The 12,160-nt window shown below is 68.4% G+C and overlaps 1 protein-coding gene and 1 long non-coding RNA gene across 2 annotated transcripts; one reads left to right on the top strand and one right to left on the bottom strand.

The window, feature by feature from the left end:
* The first annotated feature begins 1,303 nt into the window (after nucleotides 1-1,303).
* On the top strand, nucleotides 1,304-4,047 carry PCP2 (Purkinje cell protein 2). The gene is made up of 4 exons (XM_068178802.1): nucleotides 1,304-1,401; nucleotides 2,170-2,281; nucleotides 3,262-3,398; nucleotides 4,042-4,047. The coding sequence occupies exons 1-4, from the start codon at nucleotides 1,363-1,365 to the stop codon at nucleotides 4,045-4,047; spliced, it is 294 nt and encodes a 97-aa protein (XP_068034903.1). The 5' UTR covers nucleotides 1,304-1,362.
* A 1,537-nt stretch (nucleotides 4,048-5,584) lies between these two features.
* On the bottom strand, nucleotides 5,585-12,031 carry LOC137467306 (uncharacterized). Its single transcript, XR_010995483.1, has 4 exons — nucleotides 11,988-12,031; nucleotides 11,073-11,163; nucleotides 10,818-10,850; nucleotides 5,585-9,500 (listed from the first exon to the last, which is right to left on the bottom strand). It is a non-coding gene; the product is annotated as an uncharacterized lncRNA (long non-coding RNA).
* Nucleotides 12,032-12,160: the final 129 nt, after the last annotated feature.

Here is a 12,160-nt window from a genome sequence, read left to right as displayed (position 1 = left end):
ACCCCACAGCACCCACGGGATCCCCCCAGCACTCACGGGAACCTCATGGAGACCCCCCAGCACCCACGGGGACACCCCAGCACCCACGGGGACCCCACAGCACCCACGGAAACCTCATGGAGACCCCCCAGCACCCACAGGGATCCCCCCAGCACCCACGGGAGCCCCATGGAGACCCCACAGCACCCACGGGATCCCCCCAGCACCCACGGGAGCCCCATGGAGACCCCACAGCACCCACGGGATCCCCCAGCACCCATGGGAACCTCATGGAGACACCCTAGCACCCACGGGGACCCCACAGCACCCACGGGGACACCACAGCACCCATGGGATCCCCCCAGCACCCACGGGAACCTCATGGAGACCCCCCAGCACCCATGGGGACCCCACAGCACCCACGGGAACCTCATGGAGACCCCACAGCACCCACGGGATCCCCCCAGCACCCACGGGAGCCTCGTGGAGACCCCACAGCACCCATGGGACCCCCAAGAACCCACGGGAACCCTACAGCACCCACAGCACCCACGGGGCCCTCATGGGACCCCCACAGCACCCATGGGACCCCCAAAACAACCACGGGGACCCCACAGCACCCACGGGGACCCCACAGCACCCATGGGACCCCGTGGGACCCCCCCGGCCGCTGTTGCGCACACGCAGCACCCACGGGTGCCCCCCCGCGCTCCCATCGTGCCCGTGTCCCCCCTGCTGTCCCCTCTCTGTGTCACCCCCGTGTCCCCCCCCAATATCACCCCTCTGTCCCCTCCCCAAAACCCCCCCCGTGTCCCCGTGTCCCCCCCCGTGTCCCCTCCCAATATCCCCCCTCTGTCCCCTCCCCAAAACCCCCCCCGTGTCCCCCTGTCCCCCCCGTGTCCCCCTGTCCCCGTGTCCCCCCCGTGTCGCCCCACAATGTCCCCCCGTCCCTGTCCCCGTGTCCCCCCCCCGTCCCTGTCCCTGTCCCCCCGTCTCCGTGTCCCCCCATCCCCGTGCCCCCCCGTGTCCCCCCCCATCCCCGTGTCGCCCCCGTGCCCCCTTGTCCCCGTGTCATCCCCATGTCCCCACCCCCGTCCCCCCGTGTCCCCCCCGTGTCCCCCCCCGTCCCCCGTGTCCCCCCTGTGTCCCCCCCGTGTCCCCCGTGTCCCCCCCGTCCCCTGTGTCATCCCGTCCCCCCCGTGTCCCCCGTGTCCCCCCCGTGTCCCCCCCCGTCCCCCCGTGTCCCCCCCGTGTCCCCCCCGTGTCCCCCCTGTCCCCCGTGTCCCCCCCCTGTCTCCCCCGTGTCCCCCCCGTGTCCCCCCCGTGTCCCCCCCGTCCCGCCGGGATAAGAAGGCCCCGCGGGGGCCGCTCCCCCCACCCGCGATGGCGGCCCCGGGGGGCACCGAGCCCGAGCGCGCCGCGGTGAGGGGGGGCCGGGGGACCCCGGGGGGGGTTTGGGGGGGCTGGGGGACCCCGGGGGGGGGTTGAGGGGGTCTGGGGGGCACAGGGGGCACCCCCGGGGGGGCTTGGGGACCCCGCGTGGGGTTTGGGGGGGCTGGGAGAACACCGGTGGGGTTTGGGGGGTCCGGGGGGGCACAGGGGGCACCCCCGGTGGGGGTTTGGGGGGTCCGGGGGGGGCACAGGGGGCACCCCCGGGTGGGGGTTTGGGGGTGCAGGGGTATTCCCAGGGGTTTTGGGGTACCCCCGGGGGGCTTTGGGGTATTCCCGGGGTTTTGGGGTACCCCCGGGTGGGGTTTGGGGGTGCAGGGGTATTCCCAGGGGTTTTGGGGTATCCCGGGGGGTTTTGGGGGTGCAGGGGTATCCGGGGGGGGGGCGGTGCAAGGGCGTGGGGGTGCCCTTGAGGGGGGGTCCCCAGAGCGAGGGGGGGGTCCCGGGCCCCCGATTCGGGGGGGGCGTCCCTGATTCGGGGGGGCCGCCGGGGATGGAGGAGTTCCCCGTTTTGGGGGTCCCCCGTTTTGGGGGGTCCCTGTTTGGGGGTTCCCCGTTGTGGGGTGGTCCCAGTTTGTGGGTTCCCCGTTTTGGGGGTCCCAGTTTTGGGGTTCCCCGTTTTGGGGCAGTCTCCGTTTTGGGGGTTCCCAGTTTGGGGGTTCCCAGTTTGGGGGTCCCCCGTTTTGGGGGTCCCAGTTTGGGGGTCCCAGTTTGGGGGGTCCCTGACGCGCTGTCCCGCAGGGGGGGTCCCCCGAGGGGGGGTCCCCCGAACAGGAGGGGTTCTTCTCGCTGCTGAGCTCCGTGCAGGGAACGCGCATGGACGAACAGCGCTGCAGCCTGGGCGGGGGCACCGGTGAGGGACACGGGGACACCGGGGAGGGACACGGGGACACCGGGGAGGGACACGGGGACACCGGGGACACCGGGGAGGGACACGGGGACACCGGGGAGGGACACGGGGACACCGGGGACACCGGGGAGGGACACGGGGACACCGGGGACAGGGGGGGACACGGGGACAGGGGGCTACACCGGGGACACCGGGGAGGGACACGGGGACACCGGGGACACCGGGGAGGGACACGGGGACACCGGGGAGGGACACGGGGACACGGGGATACCGGGGAGGGACACGGGGACACCGGGGACACCGGGGAGGGACACCGGGGAGGGACACGGGGACACCGGGGAGGGACACGGGGACACCGGGGACACCGGGGAGGGACACGGGGACACGGGGATACCGGGGAGGGACACGGGGTCACCGGGGAGGGACACGGGGACACCGGGGACACCGGGGAGGGACACCAGGGAGGGACACGGGGACACGGGGACACCGGGGAGGGACAACGGGGGGGGGGGGACACCGGGGATACCGGGGAGGGACACGGGGTCACCGGGGAGGGACACGGGGACACCGGGGACGGGAGTGGACACCGGCGACACCGGTGAAGGACACGGGGACACCGGGGACGGGGGGGACACCGGCGACAGGGGGGGACACCGGCGATACCGGTGAGGGACACGGGGGCACCGGCGACACCGGGGACAGGGGGCTACACCGGGGACACCAGGTGAGGGACACGGAGGGACAGCGGGGACAACGAGGGGACACGGGTGTCCCCGAGGTGCCCATGGCTGACCCGAGGTGCCCGTGGGTGCCCACGGGTGCCCCGGGTGTCCCTTGGGGTGCCCCGGGCGTCCCGAGGTGCCCAAGGGTGCCCGCGGTGACTCCGAGGTGCCCATGGTTGCCCCCTGGGGTGCCCACGGGTGCCCCGGGCGTCCCCTGGGTGCCCATGGGTGCCCCCTGGGTGACCCGGGTGCCCCCGGCAGGAGGAGGGGGCACGGCGCCGCCCCCCCCCGAGCTGGCCTCGCTGCTGGACATGGTGGCCAGCTCGCAGGGCCGCAGGATGGACGAGCAGCGGCTGCCCGTGCCCAGGCTGCCCGGCTTCGGCTCGGGGGGCGCGCAGGTGGGCACCGGGAGGGCACCGGGGGGCACCGAGGGACACCGGGGGGGCTTTGGCTCGGGGTGGGCACTGGGGGCACAGGGAGGGCACCGGGAGGACACCGGGGGGGCTTCGGCTCGGGGGGCGCGGGGGCACCGGGGGGGGGCACAGGGAGGGTACCGGGGGGCGCGCAGGTGGGTACCGAGGGGCACCGGGGGGCGCGCAGGTGGGCATTAATGGGCTTCGGCTTGGGGGGTGCGCAGTTGGGCACGGGGGGACACCGGGGGGCACAGGGAAGGCACCAGGGGGGTACCGGGGGGGCTTCAGCTTGGGGGGGGGGGGCACCATGGGCACCGGGTGGGGCACAGGGAAGTCACCGGGGGGCGCACAGGTGGGCTTTGGCTTGGGGGGGGGCACAGGTAGGCACCGGGGGGCGCAGAGGTGGGCACGGGGGGGGGGGGCACAGGGTGCTCTGTGAGAGCCCCAGGAATTTGGGGAGGGGGCTCCAGGCCTGGGGGGGTCCCACCAGTGGCATTGGGGGGGGGGGGGCTGCACCCAGAGGGGGCTGGGGGGGGGGACAACGACCTGGGGACACCCAGGGAGGGCACCGGGGGCACCCCCAGGGCTGGGGGCACCCCGCGAGTGCCCCTCCCCCCCCTGCCCTCAGGACTGAACCCCCCGGACCCCGGGACTCTCCCGGACACCCCCGGGATCCCACGGACCCCCCGGGAGCCTCGGGAACCCCCCCGGACCCCTTGGGACCCCCCAGGACCCTCCTGCAACCCTCGGGACCCCCCGAGCTCCCACCGAGATCCCCCCAAACTCCTCCGGACCCCCGGGACCCCCCGAGCTCCCACCGAGATCCCCCCAAACTCCTCCAGACCCCCGGGACCCCCCGAGCTCCCACCGAGATCCCCCCAAACTCCTCCGGACCCCCGGGACCCCCCGAGCTCCCACCAAGATCCCCCCAAACTCCTCCAGACCCCCGGGACCCCCCGAGCTCCCACCGAGATCCCCCCAAACTCCTCCGGACCCCCGGGACCCCCCGAGCTCCCACCGAGATCCCCCCAAACTCCTCCGGACCCCCGGGACCCCCCCTGGACCCTTCTGGGACCCTCCCGGACCCCCGGGACCCCCCTGGATCCATGGGACCCCCCCGGTCCCCCCCCGGGACCCCCCCGGGACCCCCCCGGACCCCCGGGACCCCCCCCGGACCCCCCGGCCCCTCGCCCGCTGCGTCCCAAATAAACCCCGAGCAATGGGGCCTGGCACTGGGGGGACCTTGGGGACACGGGGGTGGTACCGGTGGTGGCACCGGGCATTGGGTGACACCGACACCTCCGGGGGTGGCACTGAGGGTGGCACTGGGCAGGGGGGGCACCGGGGGTGGCACCTGTGGGGACATGGGGGTGGCACCAAGGGTGGCACTGACACCTCTGGGGGTGGCACCGGGTAGGGGGTGACACTGGGGATGGCACCAGGGGTGGCACCGGGCAGGGGGTGACACTGACACCTCTGGGGGTGGCACCGGGCAGGGGGTGACACTGACACCTCTGGGGGGTGGCCCTGGGCAGGGGGTGACACTGGGGATGGCACCAGGGGTGGCACCGGGCAGGGGGTGACACTGACACCTCTGGGGGTGGCACCGGGTAGGGGGTGACACTGGGGATGGCACCAGAGGTGGCACCGGGCACAGGGTGGCACTGACACCTCTGGGGGTGGCACCAGAGGTGGCACCGGGCACAGGGTGGCACTGACACCTCTGGGGGTGGCACCAGAGGTGGCACCGGGCACAGGGTGGCACTGACACCTCTGGGGGTGGCACCAGAGGTGGCACCGGGCACAGGGTGGCACTGACACCTCTGGGGGTGGCACCAGGGCTGGCACACGTGGGGACCTTGGGGACACGGGGGTTGGCACTGGAGGTGACACCCATGGGGACCTTGGGAACACAGGGGTGGCACCAGGGGAGGAGGTGACACTGGGAGTGGCACTGACACCTCTGGGGGTGGCACCGGAGGTGACACCCGTGGGGACCTTGGGGACACAGGGGTGGCACCAGGCAAGGGGGTGGCACTGGGAGTGGCCCTGGGCAGGGGGTGACACTGGGGATGGCACCAGGGGTGGCACCGGGCAGGGGGTGACACTGACACCTCTGGGGGGTGGCCCTGGGCAGGGGGTGACACTGACACCTCTGGGGGGTGGCCCTGGGCAGGGGGTGACACTGGGGATGGCACCAGGGTGGCACTGACACCTCTGGGGGTGACACCGGAGGTGGCACCGGGCAGGGGGGGTGGCACCAAGCGACGCTCACAGCACTCAGGTGACATTAAGGGACACAGGACGCCCGTGGGGGTGGCACCAGGGACCCCGAGGGGCACAGGTGGCACTAAGGGATGGCAGTGCCACCCTGGGGACACCTTGGGGACACCCTGCGGGCAGTGCCAGCGCAGTTTATTGGGGTGGGGACAGCCAGGGGTGCCATCTGTCCCCTGGCACGTCCCTGACGCGTCACACGCGGGTCACACACGTGTCACACGTGTCACCAGCGGCACAGGGACACGGGGGCGGCCACGTGGCCGCGGTGGCATCAGGGGAGGGAGGACACGTGTCCCTTGTGCCACCGACACGGGCACCCAACGTGGCCACGCTTGGGCACCAACGGTCACAGCGGGTGACACCGGGGCTGTCGCTGTTCCCTCTGTCACCAACGGTCACAGCGGGTGACACCGGGGCTGTCACTGTCCCCTCTGTCACCAACGGTCACAGTGGGTGACACCGGGGCTGTCGCTGTCCCCTCTGTCACCAATGCTGTCACAGCGGGTGACACCGGGGCTGTCGCTGTCCCCTCTGTCACCAACGGTCACAGCGGGTGACACCGGGGCTGTCACTGTGCCCTCTGTCACCAACGGTCACAGCGGGTGACGCCGGGGCTGTCACTGTCCCCTCTGTCACTAACGCTGTCACAGTGGGTGACACCGGGGCTGTCACTGTCCCCTCTGTTACCAACGGTCACAGCGGGTGACACCGGGGCTGTCACTGTCCCCAGTGCTGTCACAGCGGGTGACACCGGGGCTGTCACTGTCCCCTCTGTCACTAACACTGTCACAGCGGGTGACACCGGGGCTGTCACTGTCCCCTCTGTCACCAATGCTGTCACAGCGGGTGACACCGGGGCTGTCACTGTCCCCTCTGTCACCCATGGTCACAGCGGGTGACACCGGGGCTGTCACTGTGCCCTCTGTCACCAACGGTCACAGCGGGTGACACCGGGGCTGTCACTGTCCCCTCTGTCACCAACGGTCACAGCGGGTGACACCGGGGCTGTCACTGTCCCCTCTGTCACCAACGGTCACAGCGGGTGACGCCGGGGCTGTCACTGTCCCCTCTGTCACCAACGGTCACAGTGGGTGACACCGGGGCTGTCACTGTCCCCTCTGTCACCAACGGTCACAGCGGGTGACACCGGGGCTGTCGCTGTCCCCAGTGCTGTCACAGCGGGTGACACCGGGGCTGTCACTGTCCCCTCTGTCACCAATGCTGTCACAGCGGGTGACACCGGGGCTGTCACTGTCCCCTCTGTCACCAACGGTCACAGCGGGTGACACCGGGGCTGTCACTGTCCCCTCTGTCACCAATGCTGTCACAGCGGGTGACACCGGGGCTGTCACTGTCCCCTCTGTCACCAACGGTCACAGCGGGTGACACCGGGGCTGTCGCTGGCCCCTCTGTCACCAACGGTCACAGTGGGTGACACCGGGGCTGTCACTGTCCCCTCTGTCACTAACGCTGTCACAGCGGGTGACGCCGGGGCTGTCGCTGTCCCCTCTGTCACCAACAGTCACAGCGGGTGACACCGGGGCTGTCGCTGTCCCCTCTGTCACCAACACAGCCACAACAAGTGACACGGGGCTGTCCCTTGTCCCCAACACTGTCACAATGAGTGCCACCGGCTGTTGTCACTCTCTCCTCTGTCACCAACACAGCCACAGTGTGTGACACCAGCCGTTGTCACCGTCCCATCTGTCACCAACAAGTGACACAGTGAGTGACACCGGCCGCTGTCACACATCCCCTTTGTCACCAATGCCACCACAGCGATGACACCAGGACACCGCCACATGTCCCTTTTGTCACCGACACGGTCACAGCGATGCCATCGATGCCATTGGCTGCTGTCACATGTCCCCTCTGTCACCAACGCTGCCACAGCGATGCCACCGGGTGCTGTCACTGTCCCCTCTGTCACCGGCACGCGGCTGGCACCGGTGTCACGACATGCCCATGGTGACAGGGCAGTGCCAGGCGTGTCCTGTGTCACCGCCACGGCCACGGTGTCACAGCAGTGCCGTGTCCTCGCTGTCACCACCGTGTCCTCGCTGTCACCGTGTCCCTGCTGTCACTGTGTCCTCACTGTCACCACGGTGTCCTTGCTGTCACCGTGTCCTCGCTGTCACCACCGTGTCCTCGCTGTCACCGTGTCCCTGCTGTCACTGTGTCCTCACTGTCACCACGGTGTCCTTGCTGTCACCGTGTCCTCACTGTCACCACGGTGTCCTTGCTGTCACTGTGTCCTCGCTGTCACCGTGTCCTCGCTGTCACTGTGTCTTTTCTGTCACCGTGTCCCTGCTGTCACCGTGTCCTCACTGTCACCACGGTGTCCTTGCTGTCACCGTGTCCTCGCTGTCACCGTGTCCTCGCTGTCACTGTGTCTTTGCTGTCACCGTCTTCTTGCTGTCACCATGTCCCTGCTGTCACTGTGTCCTCACTGTCACCACGGTGTCCTTGCTGTCACCGTGTCCTCGCTGTCACCGTGTCCCTGCTGTCACTGTGTCCTCACTGTCACCACGGTGTCCTTGCTGTCACCGTGTCCTCGCTGTCACCGTGTCCTCGCTGTCACCGTGTCTTTGCTGTCACCGTGTCCCTGCTGTCACTGTGTCCTCACTGTCACCACGGTGTCCTCGCTGTCACCGTGTCCTCGCTGTCACCGTGTCCTTGCTGTCACCGTGTCCCTGCTGTCACTGTGTCCTCACTGTCACCACGGTGTCCTCGCTGTCACCGTGTCCTCGCTGTCACTGTGTCTTTGCTGTCACCATCTTCTTGCTGTCACCATGTCCCTGCTGTCACCGTGTCCCCGCTGTCACTGTGTCCTCGCTGTCACTGTGTCCCCGCTGTCACTGTGTCCTCGCTGTCACCGTGTCCCTGCTGTCACTGTGTCCCCGCTGTCACCGTGTCCTCGCTGTCACCACCGTGTCCTCACTGTCACCATGTCCTCGCTGTCACCGTGTCTCTGCTGTCATCATGTCCCTGCTGTCACCACCGTGTCCCTGCTGTCACCACTGTTTCTTTGCTGTCACCGTGTCCTTGCTGTCATCGCTGTGTCTTTGCTGTCACCGTGTCCCTGCTGTCACCGCCATCTCCTCACTGTCACTCTGTCCCTGTTGTCACCGTGTCCCTGTTGTCACCACTGTGTCTTCGCTGTCACCATGTCCCTGCTGTCACTGTGTCCTCGCTGTCACCATGTCCCTGCTGTCACCGCCATGTCCTCGCTGTCACCGTGTCTCTGCTGTCATCATGTTCCTGCTGTCACCATCGTGTCCCTGCTGTCACCACCGTGTCCCTGCTGTCACCACTGTGTCTTCGCTGTCACCGTGTCCCTGCTGTCACCGCCGTGTCCCGCCGGTGGCAGTGTGTCCTGCAGGTGGCTGTGTGTCCCACGGGTGGCCGTGTGTCCCCAGCGTCACTGCCATGTTCCTCACTGTCACCGCCGTGTCCCGCCGGTGGCCGTGTGTCCCTGGTGTCATTGCTGTGTCCTCGCTGTCACCGCCGTGTCCGTGTCCCGCCGGTGGCCGTGTGTCCCCGGTGTCACTGCCATGTCTCCGCTGTCACCGCCGTGTCCTGCAGGTGGCCGTGTGTCCCCGGTGTCACTGCCATGTCTCCGCTGTCACCGCCGTGTCCTGCAGGTGGCCGTGTGTCCCCGGTGTCACTGCCATGTCTCCGCTGTCACCGCCGTGTCCTGCAGGTGGCCGTGTGTCCTGCAGGTGGCCGTGTGTCCCCTCTGTCCCCTCACGCCTGTGTCCCCTTCCTCTCCTGCAGCCGCTGCTTCAGCTCAGCCATGGCCTGGCGCTGAGGGGACAGGGACACTGAGGGGACAGGGACAGGGACACAGGGACAGGGACACAGGGAACAGGGACACAGGGGACAGGGACACAGGGGACAGGGACACTGAGGGGACAGGGACAGTGAAGGGACAGGGACACAGGGGACAGGGACACTGAGGGGACAGGGACAGTGAGGGGACAGGGACACAGGGGACAGGGACACTGAGGGGACAGGGACAGTGAAGGGACAGGGACACAGGGGACAGGGACACTGAGGGGACAGGGACACTGAGGGGACAGGGACACAGGGGACAGGGACAGGGACAGTGAGGGGACAGGGACAGTGAGGGGACAGGGACACAGGGGACAGGGACACAGGGGACAGGGACACTGAGGGGACAGGGACAGTGATGGGACAGGGACACAGGGGACAGGGACACAGGGGACAGGGACAGTGAGGGGACAGGGACAGTGAGGGGACAGGGACACAGGGGACAGGGACACTGAGGGGACAGGGACACTGAGGGGACAGGGACACAGGGGACAGGGACAGGGACAGTGAGGGGACAGGGACAGTGAGGGGACAGGGACAGTGATGGGACAGGGACACTGAGGGGACAGGGACACAGGGGACATTGAGTGGACAGGGACAGGAATGGGGACAGGGACAGTGTGGACAGAGACAGGGGACAAGGACATGGCACAGGGACGGGGTCACGGGACAAGGACAGGGGACAGCGATGGGGGCAAAGACAGAGGGAACAGGGACACAGGAACAGGGACAAGGGACAGAGGGGACAGGGACAGGGGACAAGGACATGCCACAGGGACATGGGGTAAGGACAGGGGACAGCAAGAGGGGACAGCAGGGACACGGGGGGACAGGAGGTGGCACCAGGAGTGTCCCCTGTGCGTCCTCTCTGTCCCCTCCTCACTGCCCCACGTGGAGGGGACACTGGGGACACCAGGGGACACCGGGGACACGGAGCGAGCCTCAGGGACATTGTGGGGACACCTTGGGGACACTGCCAGGGTAGGGCTGGACACGTTGGGGACACTGCGAAGAGACTGTGGGGACACTGGGGGGGGGCTGGGGACACCTTGGGGACACCATGGGGGGGTGGGGACACCTTGGGGACATGATGGGGACACTGCGGGGGGGGGCTGGGGACACCGTGGGGACATCGTGGGTGGGGGATGGGGACACTGGGGGTGGCTTTGGACAGGTTGGGGACACTGAGGGGGACATTGGGGACATTGTGGACATTGAGGGGGACATTGGGGGGACACTGGAGACACTGAGGGGGACATTTGGGGACATTTGGGGACACGGGGCTCTCACCCGTTCCGGGGTGTCCGGCGGGAAAATCTCCCTCTGCAAAGAGAGCGGATCAGGGGAGGGGACAGCGGGGACACCCAGGTGTCCCCAGGGGTGTCCCCAGGGTGTCCCCAGGGTGTCCCCAGGTGTCCCCAGGGTGTCCCCAGGGTGTCCCCAGGTGTCCCCAGGGTGTCCCCAGGGGTGTCCCCAGGGTGTCCCCAGGTGTCCCCAGGGTGTCCCCAGGGTGTCCCCGGGTGTCCCCGGGTGTCCCCAGCCCACCTTGCGGTCGATGACGTAGCGCTGGAAGAGCTCGGCCTGGTTGGAGACCGACCCAGAACACGGCGATGGGGAAGGACAGGTACACACACATCTGTGTGACACACCTGTGTCACCTGTGTGCCACCTGTGCCACCTGTGTGTCACCTGTGTGCCACCTGTGCCACCTGTGTGTCACCTGTGTGTCACCTGTGTGCCACCTGTGTCACCTGTGTGCCACCTGTGTGCCACCTGTGTCACCTGTGTGCCACCTGTGTGCCACCTGTGTGTCACCTGTGTGCCACCTGTGTCCCCTGTGTCACCTGTGTGCCACCTGTGTGCCACCTGTGTGTCACCTGTGTCACCTGTGTGTCACCTGTGTGTCACCTGTGTCCCCTGTGTCACCTGTGTGCCACCTGTGTGCCACCTGTGTGTCACCTGTGTCACCTGTGTGTCACCTGTGTGTCACCTGTGTCACCTGTGTGTCACCTGTGTCACCTCCCCTGTCACCTGTGCGTCACCCATTCGCCTTCCCCCATTCCCATTCCCGTTTCCTTTCCCATTCCCCCGTTCCCCCGTTCCCGTTCCCATCCCTGTTCCCATCCCCGTTCCCCGTTCTCATCCCCGTTCCCATTCCCATTCCCGTTCCCGTTTCCATTCCCGTTCCCCCGTTCCCATTCCCATTCCCGTTCCCCCGTTCCCATTCCCATTCCCGTTTCCCCCGTTCCCGTTCCCCCGTTCCCATTCCCATTCCCATTCCCGTTCCCATTCCCGTTCCCGTTCCCATCCCCATTCCCGTTCCCGTTCCCATCCCCATTCCCGTTCCCGTTTCCGTTCCCGTTCCCATCCCCGTTTCCGTTCCCCATTCCCCCGTTCCCGTTCCCATTCCCGTTTCCCCGTTCCCATTCCCGTTTCCCCGTTCCCGTTCCCGCCCCGCACCCTCAGGATCTCCAGCTTCACCCCCATGGCGCCTCCAGGCCCCCGCGCTTCCGCCTCCGCCAACCCCGCAACATCGCTGCCTCCCATTGGTCGCACCTCCAGCACCACCGCATTCTATTGGCTGAGAGCGTCGCTGAGGGGGCGGGCCGAAAGCGAGCTGGACCAATGAGAAG

This window comes from Anomalospiza imberbis, unplaced genomic scaffold (assembly GCF_031753505.1).
Source record: "Anomalospiza imberbis isolate Cuckoo-Finch-1a 21T00152 unplaced genomic scaffold, ASM3175350v1 scaffold_584, whole genome shotgun sequence".
Classification (NCBI taxonomy): Eukaryota; Metazoa; Chordata; class Aves; order Passeriformes; family Viduidae; genus Anomalospiza; species Anomalospiza imberbis.
Note: the sequence above shows the minus strand (reverse complement) of the source record. Positions and strands in the feature narration are given on the sequence as shown.

Coding starts and splice junctions, on each gene's coding strand:
- PCP2 (XM_068178802.1), top strand. CDS start 1,363: ATGGCGGCCCCGGGGGGCACCGAGCCCGAGCGCGCCGCG. Junction 1,402..2,169: donor CCGAGCCCGAGCGCGCCGCG/GTGAGGGGGGGC, acceptor GCTGTCCCGCAG/GGGGGGTCCCCCGAGGGGGG. Junction 2,282..3,261: donor CAGCCTGGGCGGGGGCACCG/GTGAGGGACACG, acceptor TGCCCCCGGCAG/GAGGAGGGGGCACGGCGCCG.